Source organism: Eleutherodactylus coqui, chromosome 13 (genome assembly GCF_035609145.1).
Source record: "Eleutherodactylus coqui strain aEleCoq1 chromosome 13, aEleCoq1.hap1, whole genome shotgun sequence".
NCBI lineage: Eukaryota > Metazoa > Chordata > Amphibia > Anura > Eleutherodactylidae > Eleutherodactylus > Eleutherodactylus coqui.
Genome location: NC_089849.1, coordinates 54,669,100 through 54,692,163, shown reverse-complemented (window position 1 = coordinate 54,692,163; position 23,064 = coordinate 54,669,100). Strand labels below are relative to the sequence as shown.

General features: G+C 41.1%; 1 protein-coding gene across 2 annotated transcripts in view; it reads left to right on the top strand.

The window, feature by feature from the left end:
• The window catches only part of LOC136588013 (agouti-signaling protein-like), a 78,156-nt gene that overhangs the window by 28,298 nt on the left and 26,794 nt on the right, over positions 1 to 23,064 (top strand). Inside the window, exons 1-3 of one of the 2 annotated variants that reach the window (XM_066586897.1) lie at positions 15,030 to 15,093; positions 22,018 to 22,164; positions 22,571 to 22,638. In XM_066586897.1, the coding sequence (XP_066442994.1) occupies positions 15,033 to 15,093; positions 22,018 to 22,164; positions 22,571 to 22,638 (276 nt within the window). In that variant the 5' untranslated portion in view covers positions 15,030 to 15,032. Of the gene's footprint in view, positions 1 to 15,029; positions 15,094 to 22,017; positions 22,165 to 22,570; positions 22,639 to 23,064 lie in introns of those variants that run through there. The other variant, XM_066586896.1, reaches the window with a different exon arrangement.

Below are 23,064 nucleotides of genomic sequence, written 5' to 3'. Positions count from 1 at the left end.
AGGTTGGATTCATAAATACATCTGAATGTATACAACCTGGTTCATCTACATTGAATCACAGATCTCAATATCCTTCCGTCCAGTCTTATATGTTAATCGGATATTCAGGTTATTCCTATTTACTTGCTTGATGAATCCATCCAAGTGGTTCAAAGTGCCCTCCCAGAGAAAAATTACGTAATCTATGTAGCGTCCCCAGTATTAAAAGTATTCAACACCAAGGACTGGATGAAGCCCTTAGTGACCACACATTTTTGCTTTTTTCCATTTTCGTTTTTTCCTCTCCCCTTTTAAAAAAATCATAACTAATTTATTTATGTATCGACGTCACAGTATGAGGGCTTGTTTTTTGCGGAGGAGTTGTAGTTTTCAATGGTACTATTTTATGTACCATATAACGTACTGAAAAACTTTTAAAGAATTCTAAGTGGAGAGAAATGGGAAAAAAACGACATTCCGTCATCTTTCAGTGCATCTTGTTTCTACGGCGTACAAACTGCATACTCACCTGGTGCGCTGTGTCCCGATGGTCCCCGGCGGTGAGATATGAGGTACCTTTATATTCAATAATACTTAGCACATAGGATTTGAGTTAGTATTCCCTTATACACATTGCTTACCTTGTTAATAAAGATTTTACTGATTTGGAGTGGTGTATATTTTTGTAGGTTTATATGTTTTGATGTTTGTTTATACACCACAGTCTATGGATTTGCTGTGGTATTTTTATTTTATATACATCACACATTTGTCAGAAGCTCTCGCAATAACTCCACTCCAACTCACACTTTTTTGGTAGGGAAAAAAATAAATCCTAAGTAGAGATGAGCGAGCACCAAAATGCTCGGGTGCTCGCTACTCGAGTCGAGCTTTTTGTAAAGCTCGAGAGCTCGTTTCAAGTAACGAACCCCATTGAAGTCAATGCAAGACTCGAGCATTTTTCAAGGTGACCTATGCTCTACATAGGGGAGGGTGTGTGATTCACCTGAAAACATCAGTAAGTGATGGAAACACCACAGAAATGGATAGGGAACAGCAGGGGCAGCATGCATGGTTGCATCTGAGGCTCCCAGGTCACACTATTAAGCCAAATTGTGGGCAAGAGCCTGGTGGTCATCCCCCTAACAATTTAGTTGGGCCAGACCATAATCAGCAAGGCACACGTGCTGGCACATCTTAGCCAAGCACCACACTAGGTGCAACAAATGCCAATCACCGCCTGCAGGCGACACCACTGCCTCTTCTCCTGTGTTACATGCTGGCATTGCTGTCCAAGTCCCCCAGGACGCTGGTACGAGCCTACGTCCACAGTGTACTGAAAATTTTTCCCAGTGCAGCGTCCAGCTGTCCCCATCCCAGACGGGGTAAGGTGCAGCCTTAGCCTACTCAGTAGTTCACAGCGTCCTGAAATTTTTCCCAGCGCAGCGTCCAGCTGTACCCATCCCAGACGGGGTAAGGCGCACCCCTTTGCCTACTCAGTAGGCCCCAGCATACTGAAATTTTTCACAGCGCAGCGTCCAGCTGTCCCCATCCCAGACGAGGTAAGGTGCACCCCTTCGCCTACTCAGTAGGCCACAGCGTACTGAAATTTTTCACAGCTCAGCGTTTAGCTGTCCCCATCCCAGACAGAGTAAGGAGCACCCCTCCGCCTACTCAGTAGGCTACAGCGTACTGAAATTATTCCCAGTGCAGCATTCAGCTGTCCCCATCCCAGACGGGGTAAGGTGCACCCTTTCGCCTACTCAGTAGGCCACAGCGTACTGAAGTTTTTCCCAGTGCAGCGTTCAGCTGTCACCATCCCAGACGGGGTAAGGTGCACCCCTTCGCCTACTCAGTAGGCCAGAGCATACTGAAATTTTTCCCAGTGCAGTGTTCAGCTGTCCCCATATCAGAAGAGGTAAGGTGCACCCCTTCGCCTACTCAGTAGGCCCCAGCGTACTGAAATTTTTCCCAGCACTCGGTCGCTTGATAGCCACACCACCCTTACGTCTATTTATAACTGCATATTTGATGAGGAGGAAAAGGAGACACACACTGCAGAGGGTTGGCAGGGCCTGGCAGCGACCCTCTTTGAAATTGTGGGCGATAGCCCACAATGCTGATGAGAATTGCTAATAAATTAACATATGATCATAATTGCAATCCCATGCCACCTCCGTCACAAAATTTCATGAGCTACAAATGTGGGCATAAAGGGGACTCAGATGCCAGTACTTTTACACATCTCCACAATTAAACAATCCATTCTAAAACAAAAGATTTTTTTACCCAGAGTGCAGGGGGACCCCTGAAAGATTTGTTTACCAAGAGTATAGGTGAACCCCTAAAAGGATTTGTGTACCAAGAGTATAGGTGAACTCCTAAAATTATTTGTTTACCAAGAATATAAGTGCACCCTTGAAAGATTTGTTTACCAAGAGTGCAGGTAAAAACCTGAAAGATTTTTTGAGCGACAGCTCAATGGGATTCAGGAGGCGGTCCACCGACAGGCAAGCTACCACCTGTCCCAGCCCCTGCCTCTCCCCGAGGGGCTTGTTAACCAGTGCCCCAGGGAAATACAGCATGAACTGTAAAGAAATTAGTGGCCAAAGATAGACACCGCGCTGGGATACATTTCCGTACGCCGTTTGACCCTTTTAAAATTGTGCTTCATAGCTGACAAATCTCAAACAAATTAATGTATGATTGTAAGTGCCATCCCATGCCACCTCCATTGCAGCATTTGATTAGCCACAAACGCCAGCATAGGGGGGGACTCAGAGGTCAGTACTTCTACATTTTTAATGAAGAAAACAACCCATTTTAAAAAGAAGAATTTTTTTTTTTACCAAGATTGCAGGTGAGAACCTGAAAGATTTTTTGAGCGAGAGTGCAGGGTATTAGTTTACCAAGAGTATAGGCGAACCCCTGAAACATTTTTTTACCAATAGTATAGGCGAACCCCTAAAAAATTTGTGTAGAAAGAGTATAGGCGAACCCCTGAAAGATTTGTGTACCAAGAGTATAGGTGTACCCCTGAAAGATTTGTTTACCCAGAGTGCAGGTGAACCCCTGAAATATTTTTTTAACATAGTGCTCGTACATGCTTAATGGGATCCAGGTGGCGGTCCACCGACAGGCAAGCTACAGCCTGTCCCAGCCCCTGCCTCTCCCCGAGGGGCTTTTTAACCAGTGCCCCAGGGAAAGACAGCATGTACTATGAAGAAATTAGAGTGGAAAAACCAGGACAATTCATTCTGTCAGATAGCTGGACACTGCGCTGGGATACATTTGTTAACTCTGTGGGTGTATGAAACTGGAACTAGCACGTTTGCTGAACTCTAGTGGTGAACCTCGTCAAAATTGGGGTTGAGAACCTGGAGGCGGCCCTCAGAAAAAATTGTTTTGACAGAGCCTAGAGGCAGCCCTCCAAAAAAAAAATGTTTTTACAGAGCCTTTTGGCCCTCTGAAGAATTGGCTGTTCAGCACGCTGGACTGGTTTAGGAGGAGGAGGAAGATCAAAGAAGGATAGACCAAGCTATTTCTATCCTTTTTTGGGGTGATAGAGGTTGCATGGTTCTCCAGTTCCAGCTTAAAGATACTTTATGTTAAGCTGCTTTCCACTGGTGGAGAAGAGAAGTCTGAGGAAATCCAGGATTTGTTCATCTTAATAAGTGTAAACCTGTCGGCACTGTCAGTTGACGGGCTGGTACGCTTATCCGTGATAATCCCCCCAGCAGCACTAAACACTCTCTCTGATAACACGCTAGCGGCAGGGCAGGCCAGCACCTCCAAGGTGTACAGCGCAAGTTCGTGCAACGTGTCCAGCTTTGACACCCAATAGTTGCATGGAGCAGAGGGATCATGGAGGACGTTGGTACGGTCGGCTATGTACTCCGTCACCATCTTTTTACAGTGTTCCCTCCTACTCAGCCTAGACTGGGGAGTGCTGACACAGTCTGGCTGGGGTGCCATAAAACTGGTAAAGGCCTTGGAGAGTGTTCCCCTGCCTGAGCTGGACATGCTGCCTGTTCCCCTCGTCTTTCCTGCTAGTTGGCCCACTGAACTACGCCCTCTACCACTAGCATTGTCAGATGGGAACTTTAGTATCAGCTTTTCCACCAGCGCCTTGTGGTATTGCATCACTCTTGTACCCCTTTCCTCTTTGGGAATGAGAGTGGAAAGGTTCTCGTTATACCGTGGGTCAAGAAGGGTGAATACCCAGTAATCCGTGTTGACCAGAATGTGTCTAACACGAGGGTCACGGAAAAGCATCTGTGGTGGACCTTCTGAAATGTGTGCATACACGCCGTACCTTGCCGAGCAGCTCAGACAAATTGGGGTAGTTTTTAAGAAAGCGCTGAACCACCAGCTTGAACACGTGGGCCAGGAATGGCACGTGTGTTAGTCTGCCAAGCTGCAGAGCCGCCACCAGGTTACGCCCATTGTCACACACGACCATGACTGGTTGGAGGTTCAGCAGCGAAAGCAACAGATCTGTCTGCTCCGTCAAACCCAGTAAGAGCTCTCGGGCGGTGTGCCTCTTGTTACCTAAGCTCAGGAGTTTCCGCATGGCCTGTTTACGCTTCCCCGCGGCAGTGCTGCAGCACCTCGAGCTACCGACTGAAGGCGACGTGCTCACAAATGGTAATTGAGAAGTGAAGGAGGAGGAGAAGGGGGGGTTTGGAGGAGGTGGCATAATAAGCTGGAGAAACCATGACCAAGGTAGGACCCGCAATCCTCGGTGTGGGTAGCACATGAGCGGACCCAGGGTCAGACTCGGTTCCAGTCTCCACCAGGTTAACCCAATGCACCATCAGGGAGATGTAGTGTCCCTGCCCACCAGCACTTGTTCACGTGTCGGTAGTTAAGTGGACCTTCCCAATAACCGCGTTGGTAAGGGCACGGTTGATATTCCGTGACACATGCTGGTGTAGGGCGGGGACGGGGCAGCAGGAAAAATAGTGGCGACTGGGGACCGAGTAGCGAGGGATGGCCGCTGCCATGAGGTTGCGGAAAGCCTCAGTTTCTACCTGCCTATATGGCAGCATCTCCCTGCTCAGCAGTTTGGAGATATGCACATTTAGAGATTGTGCTCTAATGTTTGCGTTGTGGACAGCTGAATGCTGTGCTGGGACACATTGGTGGAGGCAGTGGAGAACCATGCAGGTTAAGGGGTGAGTGCAGGGCGGGAGATGCTTGTGCCTGCGTCCTGGGAGGGGGATTGCATCTCAGTGCTAGCATGTGACACAGGGGAAGAGGCAGTGGTGTGACCCGCAGGCGGTGAATGGCCTTCGTTTCACCTCATGCGGTGCTTAGCTATCATATGCTTGCGCATGCTGGTGTGGTCAGGCTGGTAGTCATGGCTCCCCTGCTGATCTTGGTGAGGCACAGGTTGCACACCACTGTTCGTTAGTCATTCGCGTTCTCATTAAAAAACTTCTAGACCTTTGAACATCTAGCCCTCTGTACGGGAGCTTGCTGCGAGGAGGCACTGTGGGGAACAGTTGGGGGATTACTTGCTCTGGCCCCACTTCTCCCTCTGGCCACCTCACTGCCTCTTCCAACCTGTTCTGATGCTGCACTTGCCTCCCCCTTCTTAAGCCCTGTCTTCAGTAGACTTACCAACCCAGGTCGGGTCAGTCACCTCATCATCCACCAGCTCTTCCTCTGAATCCTCAGTCTGCTCCTCCCTCAGTGTGAGGATTTACAGATCCAGTCCCTTGGCTAGCTTGAGTGGACTGAGTGGAAGACTGGGTGGTGGATAAATTACTGGACGTGTTATCTGCTATCCACATCATTACCTGATTGCACTGTTGTGCTTTTAATAATGGTCTACCACGCGGACCTGCAAACTGTGAGATGAAGCTAGGGAGCGCAGATATGCGATGTTCTACTTGTCCTTCAGCAGCAGGCACTGTTTTACCCCGCCCAGGACTTCGGCCACTGCCTACACCCTTATTCGGACGCCCACGTCCTTGTCCTCAACCCTTACCCCTAGTCCTCATCATGTTGTATAATGCACTGCGTCAAAATGGTATGCAAACTGGAAGGTATTTTGCGTATGCATTAAGCCCAAAATAGACACTGTAAACTGCGTACAGTCTTGTTAGATAGTGTGGATCGACAGGACACACACAGGGATTAATTTTCTGTACGCTTTAAGCCCAAAATAGACACAATAAACTGTGCACAGTGTTGTTACATAGTGTGGATGGACAGGACACACCGAGGGGTATATTGCATATGCTTTAAACCTAAAATAGACACTGTAAACTGCGTACAGTCTTGTTAGATAGTGTGGATCGACAGGACACACCCAGGGGTTAATTTGGCATATGCTTTAAGCACAAAATATACACTGTAAACTGCGTATAGTCTTGTTAGATAGTGTGGATTGACAGGACATACACAAGGGGATTTGGCGTATGCTTTAAGCCAAAAAAAAAAATTAGAAATGAGAGGAGTTTTGTTACTTCCTATCTAGTCTGTGTACATCAGTAGCAGTATACTGTATAGAACCGGTAACAGTAGGCAGTATACAGCCCGGATGCTTGTGAATTTCCTTGTGCACACTACTAGTCCCAGACAGCCAGACTGCTGATGCACAAAAGTGGAGTTGTAGTCTTAAAAAGGACTTTTGGGTTCTTGGAAAATGGATCCCTGCCTAAATGTTTTTTTAACCTACACTACCACTCTCCCTCATTCACAGCAGCTCTGTTCCTGAGCTAATCCAGACTGTGTGAGGCGAGCATCAGGTGACCTGAGTTTTCATGATCCTAGGTCACCTGATCCGGCCAGGGTTGGCACATCATAGTAGGAGGTGTCAAAGCCTTCCCTGCATGTTCATTGGCTAAACATGTGGGGAGAAGAGGGTGAAATTTTCTCAAGCATCGCGTGATGCTCGCTCGAGTAACGAGTATCTTTGCGTATGCTAATGCTCGAATGAGCATCAAGCTCTGATGAGCATGCTTGCTCATCTCTAATCCTAAGTATAGTTTTGCCAAAAGTGTATGAGAGCAATGCAATGTGTCCTTGCATCCTCACACTGGTCTATATTGGCTACTACTAGATTCTTCACCGATCATGGGGTCTGGGGTCATAGCAATGTGACAGGCGGAATTCATTTGCTGTTTTCTCCTAAACTTCAACCACATCTTTTGGAAGGTTTTTCTGAACATACACTACTCCTTTAGTAAAACATATTTCCTGTAGTTGCTTCTGATTTTTTTTCCTCCAACTAATCCCACATCGTGCCCCCTTGTTTTAGAGTTTACCTTTATATTAAAAACACTTCTCTCCTAAACCTTATTTATACTTAGTACATATTTAAAGGTTTTAATCATGTCTCTTCTCTCCTCCTGCAACATGTATAGAGGTCTCCATCATGCCCCCTCTCCCTTCTTCCCTCCTGTAACATATATAAAGGTTTCCATCTTGTCCTTCCTCTCTCCTTTCTCTCCTCCTATAACATATATAAAGGTTTCCATCATGTCACCCCTCTCCCTTCTTTCCTCCTGTAACATATATAAAGGTTTCCATTATGTCCCCCTCTCCCTTCTTCCCTCCTGTAGCATATAAAAAAGTTTTCATCACGTCCCTCCTCTCCCTTCTTCCCTCCTTTAGCATATATAAAAGGTTTCCATCATGTCCTCCTTCCCTCCTGTAACATATATAAAGGTTTCCATCATGTCCCCCCTCTCCCTTTGTTCCTTCTGTAACATACATAAAGGTTTCCATCATGTCCTCCCTCTCCTCCTATAACATATATAAAGGTTTCCATCATGTCCCCCTCTCCCTTCTTCCCTCCTGTAGCATATAAAAAAGTTTTCATCACGTCCCTCCTCTCCCTTCTTCCCTCCTTTAGCATATATAAAAGGTTTCCATCATGTCCTCCTTCCCTCCTGTAACATATATAAAGGTTTCCATCATGTCCCCCTCTCCCTTCTCTCCTCCTGAAGTATATATATCAAAGTTTCCATCATGTCCCCCTCTCCCTTCTTCCCTCCTGTAGCATATATAAAAGGTTTCCATCATGTCCTCCTCCCCCTTCTTCCCTCCTGTAGCATATATAAAAGGTTTCCATCATGTCCCTCTCTCCCTCCTTTCCTTCTGTAACATACATAAAGGTTTCCATCATGTCCTCCCTCTCCTCCTATAACATATATAAAGGTTTCCATCATGTCCCCCTCTCCCTTCTTCCCTCCTGTAGCATATAAAAAAGTTTTCATCACGTCCCTCCTCTCCCTTCTTCCCTCCTTTAGCATATATAAAAGGTTTCCATCATGTCCTCCTTCCCTCCTGTAACATATATAAAGGTTTCCATCATGTCCCCCCTCTCCCTTTGTTCCTTCTGTAACATACATAAAGGTTTCCATCATGTCCTCCCTCTCCTCCTATAACATATATAAAGGTTTCCATCATGTCCCCCTCTCCCTCTCCCTTCTCTCCTCCTGTAATATATATATATAAAAGTTTCCATCATGTCCCTCCTCTCCCTTCTCTCCTCCTGTAACATATATAAAGGTTTCCATCATGTCCCCCCTCTCCCTTCTCTCCTCCTGTAACATATATAAAGGTTTCCATCATCTCCCCCTCTCCCTTCTCTCCTCTTGTAACATATATAAAGGTTTCCATCATGTCCCCCTCTCCCTTCTCTCCTCCTGTAACATATATAAAGGTTTCCATCATGTCTCCCTCTCCTTTCTGTCTTCCTGTAACATATATAAAGGTTTCCATCATCTCCCCCTCTCCCTTCTCTCCTTCTGTAACATATATAAAGGTTTCCATCATGTCCCCCTCTCCCTTCTCTCCTCCTGAAGTATATATATCAAAGTTTCCATCATGTCCCCCTCTCCCTTCTTCCCTCCTGTAGCATATATAAAAGGTTTCCATCATGTCCTCCTCCCCCTTCTTCCCTCCTGTAGCATATATAAAAGGTTTCCATCATGTCCCTCTCTCCCTCCTTTCCTTCTGTAACATATATAAAGGTTTCCATTATGTCACCCTTCCCTTCTCTTCTCTTGTAACATATATAAAAGTTTCCATCATTTCCCCCCTCTTCCCTTCTCTCCTCCTGTAACACATATAAAGGTTTCCATCTTGTCCCTCCTCTCCCTTCTCTCCTCCTGTAATATATAAAGGTTTCTATTATGTCCTTCCTCTCCCTTCTCTCCTCCTTTAACATATATATAAGTTTCCACCATGTCCCCCTCTCCCTTCTCTACTCCTGTAACATATACAAAGGTTTCCATTATGTCTCCCCTCTCTCCTCCAGTAACATATATAAAGGTTTCCATCATGTCCCCCCCTCTCCCTTCTCCTCCTGTAACATATATATTAGTTTCCATCATGTCCCTCCTCTCTCTACTCTCCACCTTAAATATATATAAAGGTTTCCATTATGTCCCCCTCTCCCTTCTCTCCCCCTGTAACATATATAAAGGTTTCCATCATGTCCCTCCTCTCTCTTCTTTCTTTCTGTGATTAGCCAATCACAGGCAGCTCTCCCCGAATGAATGACGGGTGAGAGCTGCCTGTGATTGGCTGAGCCAATCACATTCAGCTCTTTCAGCAGGCGGGGATTTTAAATCCCCACCTGCTGATAGATCAGCACCACAGTGCAGGGGACAGCAGGAGAAGACGCAGCTGAGCCCCGGCAGCTGAAGCAAGGTGAGTATGTGTTCTTTTTGTTTTTTTAAACCACTTTTACTTGATTTTCAGGGTAGGGCTTATATTTAAACCCCCTCCCTGAAATCAATTGCCGGCAGCAGAATCCTCTACCGCAGCTGAAATGTGTGACAGCTGCGGTAAAGAATTGAATAATTTCTTTGCTGCATCTGTCACAGATGTGGCAGATGCAGCAGCAGAGAATTCTTTTAACTAGCGGGGATGAAGGAAACAACTGCTGCATGCGGCAGATGTGTTCTTCATCCCCGCGGGGGTCACGGCAGCGGAGGACAGGTAAGTATATATATATATTTTTTTATTTTTTTTTTTACACTAAAATCTTTCTTTTTCAGGGAAGGGCTTATATGTAAAGCCCTTCCCTAAAAAAGAATGCAGGAGTGCCAGCAGAGCATTGTTTTCAATGGAGCCACGGGCAGCAGCCACAGCTCCATTGAAGAGAATGCCTGCTTTTTTTTTAACACTAAAATCTTTCTTTTTCAGGGAAGGGCTTATATATAAAGCCCTCCCCTGAAAAAGAATGCAGGGGTGCAGATCATTGTTTTCAATGGAGCTGCCGGCAGCAACCGCGGCTCCATTGAAAACAATGCGTGCATTCCCTATGGTGCACGCATGTCCTATCTTTGCAGGCACACGCCTGTAAAGCACAGACATGTGCACACACCATAGGAAATGCAATGTTGCAAATACAAGCGTACGCACGCACAAAAACATGCTTGTGTGAAGCCACCCTTCAGTCTAAGGATTTCTTCCCTTTGCGTACATTATTTAACATTTGAAAACATTAAACTGCAGTTTCCATTGTTTTGACCCAGGACAGACCCCTCTGGTCACCACTTATAATTTGGTCCCTTTTCAGAATGTACTCCATTACCAACAACACTCTGATATCTATCTTTTAATCAACTGTGAATCCACTGAACTATCAAAGAACGAAGTCTAATTTTCAATAACTTATCTCTAACCTTTTTTATGTGGAACTGATGAGAATGGCAAAGGCCAGGAGGTGCTCTGTGGAGACAAATATGAATATACCTATTAGAGTTGAGCGAACATACTCTGCCGAGATTGATGCTCGTTCCAGTATTAGCGTACTCGATGGTGCTCGTTACTCGAACGAACATCAAGCCGTCTTCGACCCCGCCCCAGTTTTTGGCTCCTCCTCGCTGTGACGTGCCTGTTTTGGCCCTTTCCCGCCATGACGCAGCACGTGTCAATGGCGAATTTTTTGTCTGGAAGGCAGGGGAGAGAGAGACCTAGAAAAAAAAAAGGCTCGGCACCCGGTGTCCCACATAGAAAAATGCTTGAGTCTCCCTTTGTAGTCAATGGGGTTCGTTACTCGAGTAGAGCTCGAATAACGCGGACCAGAGCATTTGGGTGCTCGCTCATCTCTAATACCTATCCATTAAGATTGCAACCAAACTGATCAGTTTCTAAACTGGATCTGAATCATGTGTGTTGTATTTAAGAATTGTAAAGACATTTTATACTATTCGACATACTGGGGTGAGAAGGAAAATGTTTTGAGCTGCTGTATATGAGACATATTATACACAGCATATGGCCATGCCTTCAGTGGCTTTCTCTCTTCCTTTGTTTTTAATGGACTAAAGAACCCAGTTAGGAGTCCATACTAAACTATGAAAAGGTCTACGTTCATAGCTTTTTGGTTTGTAGCATTTTAGTAGCATTTTTGGGTCAATGGAGTTTTTATGAAACCACAGCATGCTCTAGGAGGCCTAAGTCTAATGTAAAGATCTAAATTTGACACATAAGGCCAGTTTCTCATGAATTTATTGAAACATACCTGTAATATGGACGTATCACAGCTGGTATTGTATCTGTATTTGCTTCTATTTTTACTGGACATTTATAAATGCGTAAAATATATCACTATCTGGTTTTAATTAGCCAAAAAAAAGTTATACGTTACCTTTGAGGTATAAAATACCCCGATCTCAAAAGGATTAAACCAATATTGTAAAACTGAGTTTCCTAGTCTTATAAAACTACAAAAACTATACTAACCAATGAACAGTTGCATTTGAGAACATTACAAATGCTTACATAAGTGCGTAGAACTTTTAGATTACTAAATGCAGTTCTTTTTTCAGAAGATTGTTTATGACATTGTGGTCTGATTTTACTGTAAAATGTATTTTATATATGATGTTATATACCCAAAATGAAGTCATTATTCCGAGAGAAGCTTAAAGCAACCCTTCGGTTTTGGGACAAAATTTTGACAAAAAGAGGGAGGGGAGTATATTACTTGCTATTACTATGTCACTCCTCCTATTATCCAGGTCCAGGCCCACTTTTTAGCCATCCAAGATGGCTACAACAATTTTTCTAACTAACTAATGCATACCATGCACTACTTTCTGATTGACCAGTGCTGGTGATGTGAGCAGCTGTGGCCATCATAGTAGATTAGTAGTCTAACACTACCAATGCACTGTGGGGATTGAGTAATCTGAAGATTGTACTGGCCTTCTTGAATGGCCAAAAATGGGACCTGGAACCACATATTGGGGAATGGCAGAGAAGAACAACTGCAGATAATATGTGCCCCTCCCCCTTCAGTCTCAGGACAGAATTTTGTCCTAAAATTATCGGGTTACTTTAAGTATAACAAGCTGTCTACATAGATGACACTTAATTTAAGGGTGAAATTGAAATGTTTATCTGCAGAAGGCGCACACGCCTACGAGACAGAACTTCATAATATTGGATGCTAAAATATAGGGTGTCTCAAAAGTGTGCAAACACCCATACAGAATGAAAACAGTTCGGTAGACAGTGATACAATTTTGCATAAAAACTGTAGGGGAAACTTGTTAGGCCATGTCACCAAAATGATGACCATTTTGCATGCTGCCATCTTGGATTCAACTCTAAATTGTCAATTTCAGAGAATTTCATCAGAAAAATAATTGTATGCTTCATTTTAATGTAGCTTTTTATTCTTTCTCATGTTAACATAGTGATTTCATGTGAAATCATAAAATTGACCATAATCTCTACAGGATGTGTTTGAAATGCTGCTAACCATGTCCAAGTGTTAAGCCTATCCATTTCATCCATTTCTGATTAACCTTTCCCAAAATATCAGGCTCATAACTTGCACAAGCATCAACAACTCTGTGTTTTAGATGAGCAACAGTCTGTTTCTTGGAATTGGGAAAGACCTTTGGTAACTTAATTGTGGGTAATGGGAGGTCTAGTAGAGAGGCATTGATTGAAATCTATGGTGATGACATGTGTGCATCATTCACCTGGCATAAGGATGATATCAGCATGTTCTGCTTGAGAGAACGCCATTATTCACATTGCCTGTAGTGAAGAAAAATCACTGTGTTAACATGAGAACAAATAAAGTTATGTTAAAATGAAGCACATCATTGTTTTTCTGGTGAAATTCTCTGCCAGAATTATATATTATACATAGGAAAAAATAGAGTTGAATCCAAGATGGCGGAATTCAAAATGGCTGTCATTTTGATGACATGGCCTTACAGGTTTCCCACTTCCCCCACAGCTTGTATTCAAATTTTCCTCACTGTCTGCCAAACCGTTTTCTTTCTGTATGAGTGTTTCAACAATCTTGAGACATCTTGTTTAGCATTGCAGTCCTAAAGTGGAGTCGTCTGCATTCCCACAATATAGTTACGTCGTTTACCACAATATACTATTTGTGAATCGCACTATGAGTTCTGTTTGTTATAGATTCTGCAATGCCCTTAGATACAGTAAAATCCCTTTATGACTGAGTGTTGAAAGCATATTGGAATTTCTTTTCAGTTTCACATAGGTTGATACACGAATTCATATAGAGACACTTTTTGCAAAAGCATAGAACAATCTTTATTATGTCCCATTCTACTAGCTGACAGAAAATAATGCGTCATTAAATATTTCTCATACTCCAAATAATCCAATTGAGGAGAAATAGATGAAATGTTGCACAAGATCACTTGATCAAAGCATACTCTTTCCTTCTAGAGCTGAAGAATCGTGATTAAAACAGATCTGAGGGTACTTTTGTGGAGCTACAGAGTACAGCAGTTATAGTAATTGGGCATTAAAACCATATGGAACTTGAAATATCACCTGAAGTTCTAAGTACTACATGCAAACAGGTCACTAACAACCTTAAAATATTTCCAGACCTAGTATGGACTCTTTAATCTCTAAGAAGGATAGTAGCAAATTCATCTTAGGAAGATCCCTACCCTTCGTAAGGTCAACAGTAGCCATCATTGAGTACGAATGCTGTACATAACCAATCATACGTGAGAAATACACTGAGAATAGATAGAAAAGGAGGAGATTCAATTCTTGAAAATACTGACTTCGGTTTTTTAACCCTTTCGTGACTAAAGGCCATTGATGCATCCAGGTCACATTCGGCAGTTCTGGTAATCCCACTTGCAAAAAATCATGATTTTTTAATTTTTTGGGTGACATATCTAAATGAGGGCTTGTTTTTTGTGGGACGGGCTGTATTTTTCAATGGTACCATTCAATATATCAGAAATTTGTAAAAGTCTTCCAATACATTATATAAGTACGGTGAAATGGGAAAAAAACACAATTGCACCATTTTGGGGGGTTTATTTTTATGGCGTTCTTGATGCAGTCAAAATGAGATGTCTTTATTCTGTGGTTCAGTCTGATTAGAGCAATGCCAAATGTATATATTTTTTAATGTAGTATAATAGTAAAAAAAAATTAAATACTAAAAAAAAAATTGCTGTCTGACGTCGCCATGTTTTGACACCCATAACTTTATTGCTCCTTCGATGAAGCTATGTGAGAACTCATTTTTTGCAGAATGACCTGTAGCTTGTATTGCTACTATTTTGTTGAACGTCCAACTTTTTGATCACTTTTATTTCATTTTTTTTCTTTAGAGAAGGAGAAAATGCTAAATATTTGCCAATGCGTATTTTTCTTTTTTTTCAAGGAGTTAACCGTGTGGAATTAACAATGTGATATTTTAATATACTGGACATTTATGGATGCAGTGATAGCAATTTTTTTTTGTTATATTTTTTAGATGCGATGACTGCAAAAATGTTTTTAACATTTACTATTTGTTTATTTTCCTAATAATTAAAAAAATCTTTATTTTATTTTATTTTTTTTGTATATAATATAACCATAACTATATCAGAAGACGAAAGAACATGGGATTAGTCCATATTTGCACATTTCTAGGGTGCCTTTACCCAGAGTTACTAAAAGTATCATCTGATTCGTTTCCCAGAAACTTCGCTGAAGAGAGTGAAGATAGTTGGTTGAAAGCATTTACGCCGAGCGAGAATCCTTCATTATGAGTTCGGTGAGAAATAGTGGGAGAGATGCTCCAGGCAGACTTGTTCTCAAGTTGTTCAAATATAAATGCCCATGCCTTCACTCCAGGTAACTTTTCATCAACCAACGACTATTTTTTTAAGTCAGCTGAAACAAAACAATGAGCGACTTATCACTCGGTTGGTGGCTGTGTATACACGGGATGACTGCCGTCTATATTACCTCCTTTGAGTTGTCCCGTATAAAGTCTACAGGCTTATATTTACTAGGTCAACATTTCCTTATCTTTTACTGCAGTACAAATGTTTTACAAAATCATCCAAATAAGTTACACTGGTGCAAAATCAGGGCCCATATGAAATAGGAGAAATGCGCTTTAAATGTTCAACAGCTGGGAAGATTTTTATGGTTGTCTAGAAATGTAACACATCAGAGATATGAGGCATTAAATCATGGCAAACGTAGAAACCGATAAAGAGGCCAACAAGGTGATTCAAGGCAAGTACACAGCTTTACAAGACCTTATTATGAGACGCAGAATTTTGGGGGTGAAATGTCTTTGTTTTACATTATTAAAGTCCCGGGTGGGGTTCATTTCTCAACAATAAAATATCTTTGAAATCCCTTTGGCTTACAATGAGAATATAACGACCTTTAAAATACACAGAACTGCTGACTTCTGCTACAAATATACTACTTACAGTATGAAAGTGCCAAGAACTGCGATTCTTTTCTAAACTGAACATAGCTGACTTGGAAAGTCTATGTTTGCCGATTTATTAAACCTCAACAAAAAGAAACAAACAAATGTGATACATTGTATATAAGCTATTACAGACACATATTTGCCTGTATATACCAAGTAATCCTCCATGTGTTCTGTATTCTTTGATTGTTAATGTTTTTGTGCTGTCATAAAACTTACATCATGTTACATATGTCAAGGCTCGTATTTACCAAGGAATACTATAAAGGAATAGTATATGTTTACATTTTGCACTGTCGAAAATGAGCATGAAATTAGAAACAAATGCAGACGTATCCTTCATACGCTCAATGCCAGTTACTTTCATTCTTGGCCTTTCGTACTGCTTTGTGAAGAAACATCAGATAGTTAATCAATAAAAAGTTTTAGCAGACTCTTTAAAGAAGGATTTCTAGTAATACAATACTATTATCATGATGTTGTTGAGTCAAGGCTGTTTTACTGCATGAAGCCAACCAGTAATATATGAAACTCACAAACAAAAGCTTGAATATTGGCTGACAAAGCAAAGTACTTCAGAAGTGTGTATAGAGAGAATCCCCCATGACACCCGAATGAGGACAATAGGCTACTACACCATAGAACTGTCACTCCTATTAAGGAATCCCACACATGGCTGGATGCCCAGCATTACTTTATTTAAGACCGACACACAGGTTGGTGTCGGGAACAGTGCTGTTGGGTATTAGCTAGAGAATTCTCAGTCTTCATTACAGGTGTGCTGTACAGGTAAGCTTACTTATAACCAGCATTAATTATTAGTTTGGTATTTAGGAATTCTAACTTTTTGGCATTGGTATATTATGGATACTATATACACACAATGTTAAAAGTTGTAAAGATGGGTATTATTTTACTGAAATCAACAGGAATTGCAGACGGGGTCATTTAACTCCCTTTAATGGGTGTTTGAAGAAATAGTTGTAATTTTCTTATATTGCAAAAATGAATCCAAGCAGAAGAAATTAAGGTTTTTAAGAACTTAATTCATGTTTAATTGTGATTTGAATTAAAAATAGGGGTTGTATTGTTAACAACAATATTTGATCTATATAGATTATATGAATTCTATTCATTCTGATGAGATATTCGAGTAATTTAAAAAAATTGTATGAACAATTACAGACACTGCAATTATATAACATTTATATATTAAGTGCAGAACTTTTACATTATACTCTATGACTTGCATTTTGGATGCGTGGGAAGTGAAGTGTGTTATCTTAAGAAATACAAGAATAAGTCTGTCAGTGTCTTGAATAGAAATTGGGGGTGAGAGCAGAAATGCAGGAAGTAAATAATTTGGGTATTATGTAACTCTACGGATAGGAAGTGAAATTAGTAACACACGCATATTATTTATATGACGTAACTATTTCTTCACTGGCAGTTTGCATGGTTTTTTAGAACTAGAGTCACCTTTCAATTATTATTAGAACGTTTCATTCCTGTTATATAGTTAGCATGAAAAAATAATTATACACTGTGTATGTATCTGATAGAAGTTTGCTAACACCCCTTAACAATAGAAAATTGGGAATAGTCTAAAATCTTGATGCTTTGGAACGTGTGTGTTCAATGAACTTGAAAAAACAAAACAAAAACAGAAACAGCTCAATCTTCCGGCTGATTCTTGGAATCTGGAAATAACTACAAATTTTGGACTCCTTGAAGTGTCCACAATGTGCCTTATATGCTAACTGCAAGTGGTAGGTCAGGTTTAAGCTTTTTGCTCAGGATACATTTCAATTCTTGATAGAAAATCTCGGAAGAGATGTTTTTGACTAGTCATTTGCTGCTGGAATTATCTTTCTCTGTCTATCTACAGGCAAATATATATAGCTAATGCTGACTACTGCTGCATTTTACCTGTACTAAAATTTAATTTGTTGCCTGGAGTCTTCTAAATCTTCAAACAATCAGCATACTGTAAAATGTTTTATGTGCTTTGTAACATATATATATATATATATATATATATATATATATATATATATATATATATATATATATATATATATACCATTTCAACAACATTGAATCCTATCTATCACATGTATCTAACACATATAAATAAACGTAAATATAGAAATAAATAAATATATATATATATATATATATATATATATATATATATATATATATATAGGCATCAGCACATTTTGACCACACAAGAAATGCTGCATGTTTTTTGCCTGCTCTGACATTTATTTGTGTGTGCAAATGTACCATATGTTTACACACACAAAAAAATATGCACAACATCAGATTGACTATAATATGTGCAGCAAATAGGCAGGTTTTCTGCGTATGTAACAAGCGAAAAAAAACATTGAAATCAATGGATTCAATTCACTGCATATTATGCGTGAAAAATTTTGTGTGTAATATGCTATGCAAATACTCCTGTAAGCGAGCCCTGGTAACTACATTGTAATCGTAAGAAGAAGTGCACCATCGTGTCCATCACATGATCAGGACAGATCTTTATTCCCTGGAAGGAAACAATGAAAGTTTTTACTGAAAGAAGGCAGGGAACTTAAAACTATAAGGAACTGATGCTTACCTGTATCTGCTGAAATCATAGCTAGGGTGCTTTCACACACAAACCATTTTTTTAGGAAAGGAAAACATAATTTTTTGTGGACGTTTTTGATGGAGTTTTTTTTCTCTAAAGCCAAAAGTGGATTCAAAAGGAATGGGAAATATAAAGGAAGGATTTATACCTCTTCCTCATGCTGGATTCATTTCTGTCTTTACTTCAACAAACTTCACCAAAAACTACAGTGGTGTTTATTCAAAAAAAACTTATGTGAGACCACCCTTACTCTCTCTTACTGCATGGAGTGAAAAACTATATCTCCCAGATCCTGCAGCAAGCTACTAACACAGAAAAAGGAAGGAATACATGGAAATTGAAACACACCAACCTTATCATTGTAAATGATGTTGCAAGTAACAATACAGACTGCACCTCAGTGTTATTACAAGCTAAGTAATGGATTTATTATGTAGAATATATTTATTTAGTCATATGAACAGTTTTATAGCACCAGTATATTCTGCAGAATAGTTTATAGTTTGTAAACACTCACCCCAGTCCTTCTTCTCATAGGGCTCACAGTTATATTTCCTTTTCTATATATATATATATATATACACACACATATATATATATATATATATATATATATATATATATATATATATATATACATATTTGTCCAGTGATTGCTGTCAAGTGATGTCTCTGTTAATGGTGAGTATGGCAGAACAGGCAGTGAGTGAAGTAAAGGGATAAGTTATGTTCATTGAAGTCCATGAGAGCAGAGGCGGGAGGAGTGAGCTGAAATGTGGCAGTACTTAACTGCAAGTCAAGAGCAACCGTCCTAATTCCAGCTCCTTTAGCAAAGGTTAGTTATGCTGGATTTTGTTTAATATGAAGATGGATTTAGGATAGGGAACTGAATAGTCATTTTAGCTTAGTCATTTCACTGTAAAGCAGTTGCTGAAAGACCTGAGAGTGGAAGAAAGAGGGGGGAATTTCTTGTCTTTCTCATCTGTGGCATAGGAGATAATGTTGAGGCAGAAGTGTGTGTGGTCAGTGGGGAGAGAGCCAGAGAGGGAAATGCAGGGGTAAAGAATGTTAGCAGCCAGGTGAAGACGTGTCACTCCCCCCCCCCTTCCCCCTCCCATCTTGTAACTAGAGAAGGAGAAGTTTACTTTCAGCTTCCAGTGACCTTGTGTGCAGCTAATCAATCACCAACTATACTGAGAGAAGCCGGCATGTGTTCTTCAAAACCTGAAATCCTTTTAAGCTGTGCTTCTACCGAGCAGCCGAAACAGCAAGCTGCAGGGACAAGGCATCCATCAGACAAGAGAGTGAGTACTGGAGAATTTTAGCTCATGTTTTCAGGGTGGCAATTGCTGTTAGTCAGGATTGATAGGGGTTTTGTCACTCATAGTCAGTCCCTCTTGATAGCTTTTCCTTATCTCAGGTGCTGCCTCCCCAGGACTTGTTTATCTATGCAGCAAGTGTTAAACTGTGTATGTGCAAGTTCTACTGTTTAATATTCCTGCGAGACAACCACGTCCAACAGTAAATGGTGTGCCCGCAGTTTACTCAAATATGTGTGTTAGCCTTATTTTGCTAGCAAGATCTTTTAAGCCAGGCACTGGCATCACGTTCACCTAATTCCATTAGTCATCCATATCCTGTTATCTACCTTTAGCTGTATAGAGAGCTCTACACTCATCACCACCATGACACAGCTCCTTAGATACCTAGTAGAAATCGCTAAAAGAGTGCAGGCCTCTTTATGCTTGTCGCACATTGCACACATAATAAAGTGACATAAATACAGAGGTTCTGCTGGAACTAATGTGAGTTATTTGCTACTATTTATTCATATTTACACTGCTCAGTTCTCTTGTACACTGTCCTACATGATGATGTTGTCTTTCTGTGTGAGAGCAGAATCTACAGAATATTCCTGTGAATATTCGTGCCAGATCATCAACTTGTGTAAGAGAGACTCTGTCGTTATCTCCCTGCACCTCTCTGTAGTGACCGTCACATTGATGTCTGCTGTGTGGATCTGTGCAGTACTTTTGGAGAAACTTGCATTTTATTAGTAGCAGCACATGCATAGAAGACTACCTAAAGCAGTCCTGGATATTAATGAGCTGCTTGCTAGCCACACCTACCACATCCTCCAGCCAATGATTAAAATTTCTCTGCCTGTTACTGTGCATAGAGAGAGAAAGCTGCCAATCATTGTCTGAAGGAAGGGATGGGTGTGGCTAGCCTGCAGCTCATTAATATGCAGAACTAGTTTATTACTACTACCAGTAATAAAATGCAAGTTTCTCCTAAACTACTGCACAGATGCACACAGCAGACATACCACTGTAATCAGTGTGACTGTCACTACCTTATGCTGCTCTCAATGAGAACTCTCCCTTTAAGACATAATGGCTGCATATCCATTTTTCCTTGCCATCATTGTTATTTTACAGATAGCTGCAGCCATGTCCACAATTATAAAACAGTTTTTGTTTGGTTAATGTGCTAATATATTCCAAGTTTGTACTTAACTTTTTACAGCTGTTAGAAATCTAATAACAAAGGACCAAAACAAAATAATTATACCGCCTGTAAACACGGCATAATAAAGGGATGGGATTCTGCAGAAAATAACGGAAACACTGCTGGCTTGTAGGCTATGGTCATATCTGTTTCATATTTGACTGGAAGAATTTCACTGCATGCATTATGAATGCAGCTTTCTAAGGCTACATTGTAACTTTAATCATCGTTCTCATTCATAACAGAAATCATGATGCAGTTTTGGATTCATAGTATAACAGAGACCATTTACATCCTACGGACTTCATTGGGGTCCATTGGTTCTGTTGTAGTGTCCATCATTTTAATTGCAATGATGGACACTACAACAGAACCCAATGGACCCCAATGAAGTCCATAGGACATAAATGGTATCTGTATTTGTCAATATAGCCTTAAAAAGCTGCATTCGAAATAGTACATTAAAATCACAGAGGTGAGAGAAAAACAACCAAGACATTCACTGAAAGAGCCAAAAATACAATACCTGATAGGCACAATCGCCATAAAGTAGACACAATCGCCATAAAGTAGGCACAATTGCCATAGGGCAGGCGCCATCGCCGTAAACCCTCATAGAATGCAGTCTGCCAGACTATGATAAGGAGAAGCTACTTGTTCAGTGCAGACTATTATGTAGTCACATACTCAACCCAGCCCAGATTGGGGAGGAGCGACTGCAAACAAACATAGCCTGCACATGTGAACGATACCTAAGAAGCCAGCCAAAGATGGGTGTGCCCCACCATACAGGATATCAACTCTCACTGACATAGCAGTGGGTTGCCCTGTATCTCCAAAGTGGGCCCCATTGGCTGACATCTTGGGCTCCCTCAAAATCTCTAGCAAACTACATACAAAGTATACTGATATATACTAATAAATGCTGGTGTTAGTTTTGCATTTTGGCCAAAAAGCATAAGCTGACGGGCCACGTCAAGGCCACCACACATCCGACAGTACCTACGCTAACTCACTATTAACTAAATTAAAATCACAGAGGTGAGAGAAAAACAACAAAGAACAGAATAGTTCATTGACACATACTTTTATATTGTTTACACGGTTTTGAATGTTTTATATATCAATCAGCTATGAAAGATCTGAACTAACAAGTGATATTCTCTCTCTTCAACAGACATGAATGGGGTACATTTAAGTCTTCTTCTTGCCTGTGTTGTGTGGGTTGTACAGTCTCATATTGTCCTAGAAGAAAAACAAGAGAAATTCAACACTGACAGTATTGTCCGCTTTCCGGAGATTCTTCAACCAATATCTATTATTGGTGAGTAAACGTCACATTCATCGGGTAATCAGGGTTGTGTGCCTTCATGTAAAATGAATAGAGATGAGCAAACTTGCTTGGAAAAAGCAGTTACTCAAGCGAGCATCGCTCTTCTCGAGTAACTGCTTACTAGTCCGAGCGTGCTCGGGGGGGGCGGCGGGTGGTGGCAGGGGGGAGAGTGAGAGAAATCTTTCTCTCTTCCCCGCTACCTCCTGCCCCCCCCCATCCACAAGCCTGCTTGGACCAGTAAGCAGTTACTCGAGAAGAGCGATGCTTGCACGAGTAACTGCTTTATCCGAGCGTGCTCGCTCATCTCTAAAAATGAACCATTAGGCAAGGAAGTACAGCTAATGAGATAATCAAGGAAGAATAATTATTTCATTCATTTTGATGTTGTATTTAACAGATTTAAAAAAGTCTTCCTGGAGGGTGAGCAGAGCAGATGCTGAAAAGAATAAACTGGCAAAGGCAAAGGTAGATTGGCGTGTTGTCTTATGTAGTGTTGTACACTTAGTTTATTTCTTATACACATTGGGGCAGATTTATTAATGTGATTGTGCCTAGACCTTGTTGTAAAATGCCTCAACATTTGGCACATTTTTGGCACAGAAACTTGTTGCATCAAGTTTTAGTCCCATTTATGGAGAAAAAACAGTAACAAACACATGCTTCAGCGCTCATACACACTTAATATGTGCATAAAACTGCCTGAGTGCTGACATGTGTGTTTGTTACTGCCGTGGCTTATATGGACCTTCACATTTAATTTATTTGTTGGAAGTGTAGATTTTTTTTATTACATGTGCATTTGTGTAAGAGTGACTGCCTTCACGTGTCATGCACTCCATTTTCACATTTGTGCCAGGTGGTTCAGCGATAGTATATATCTAGGTACATGGA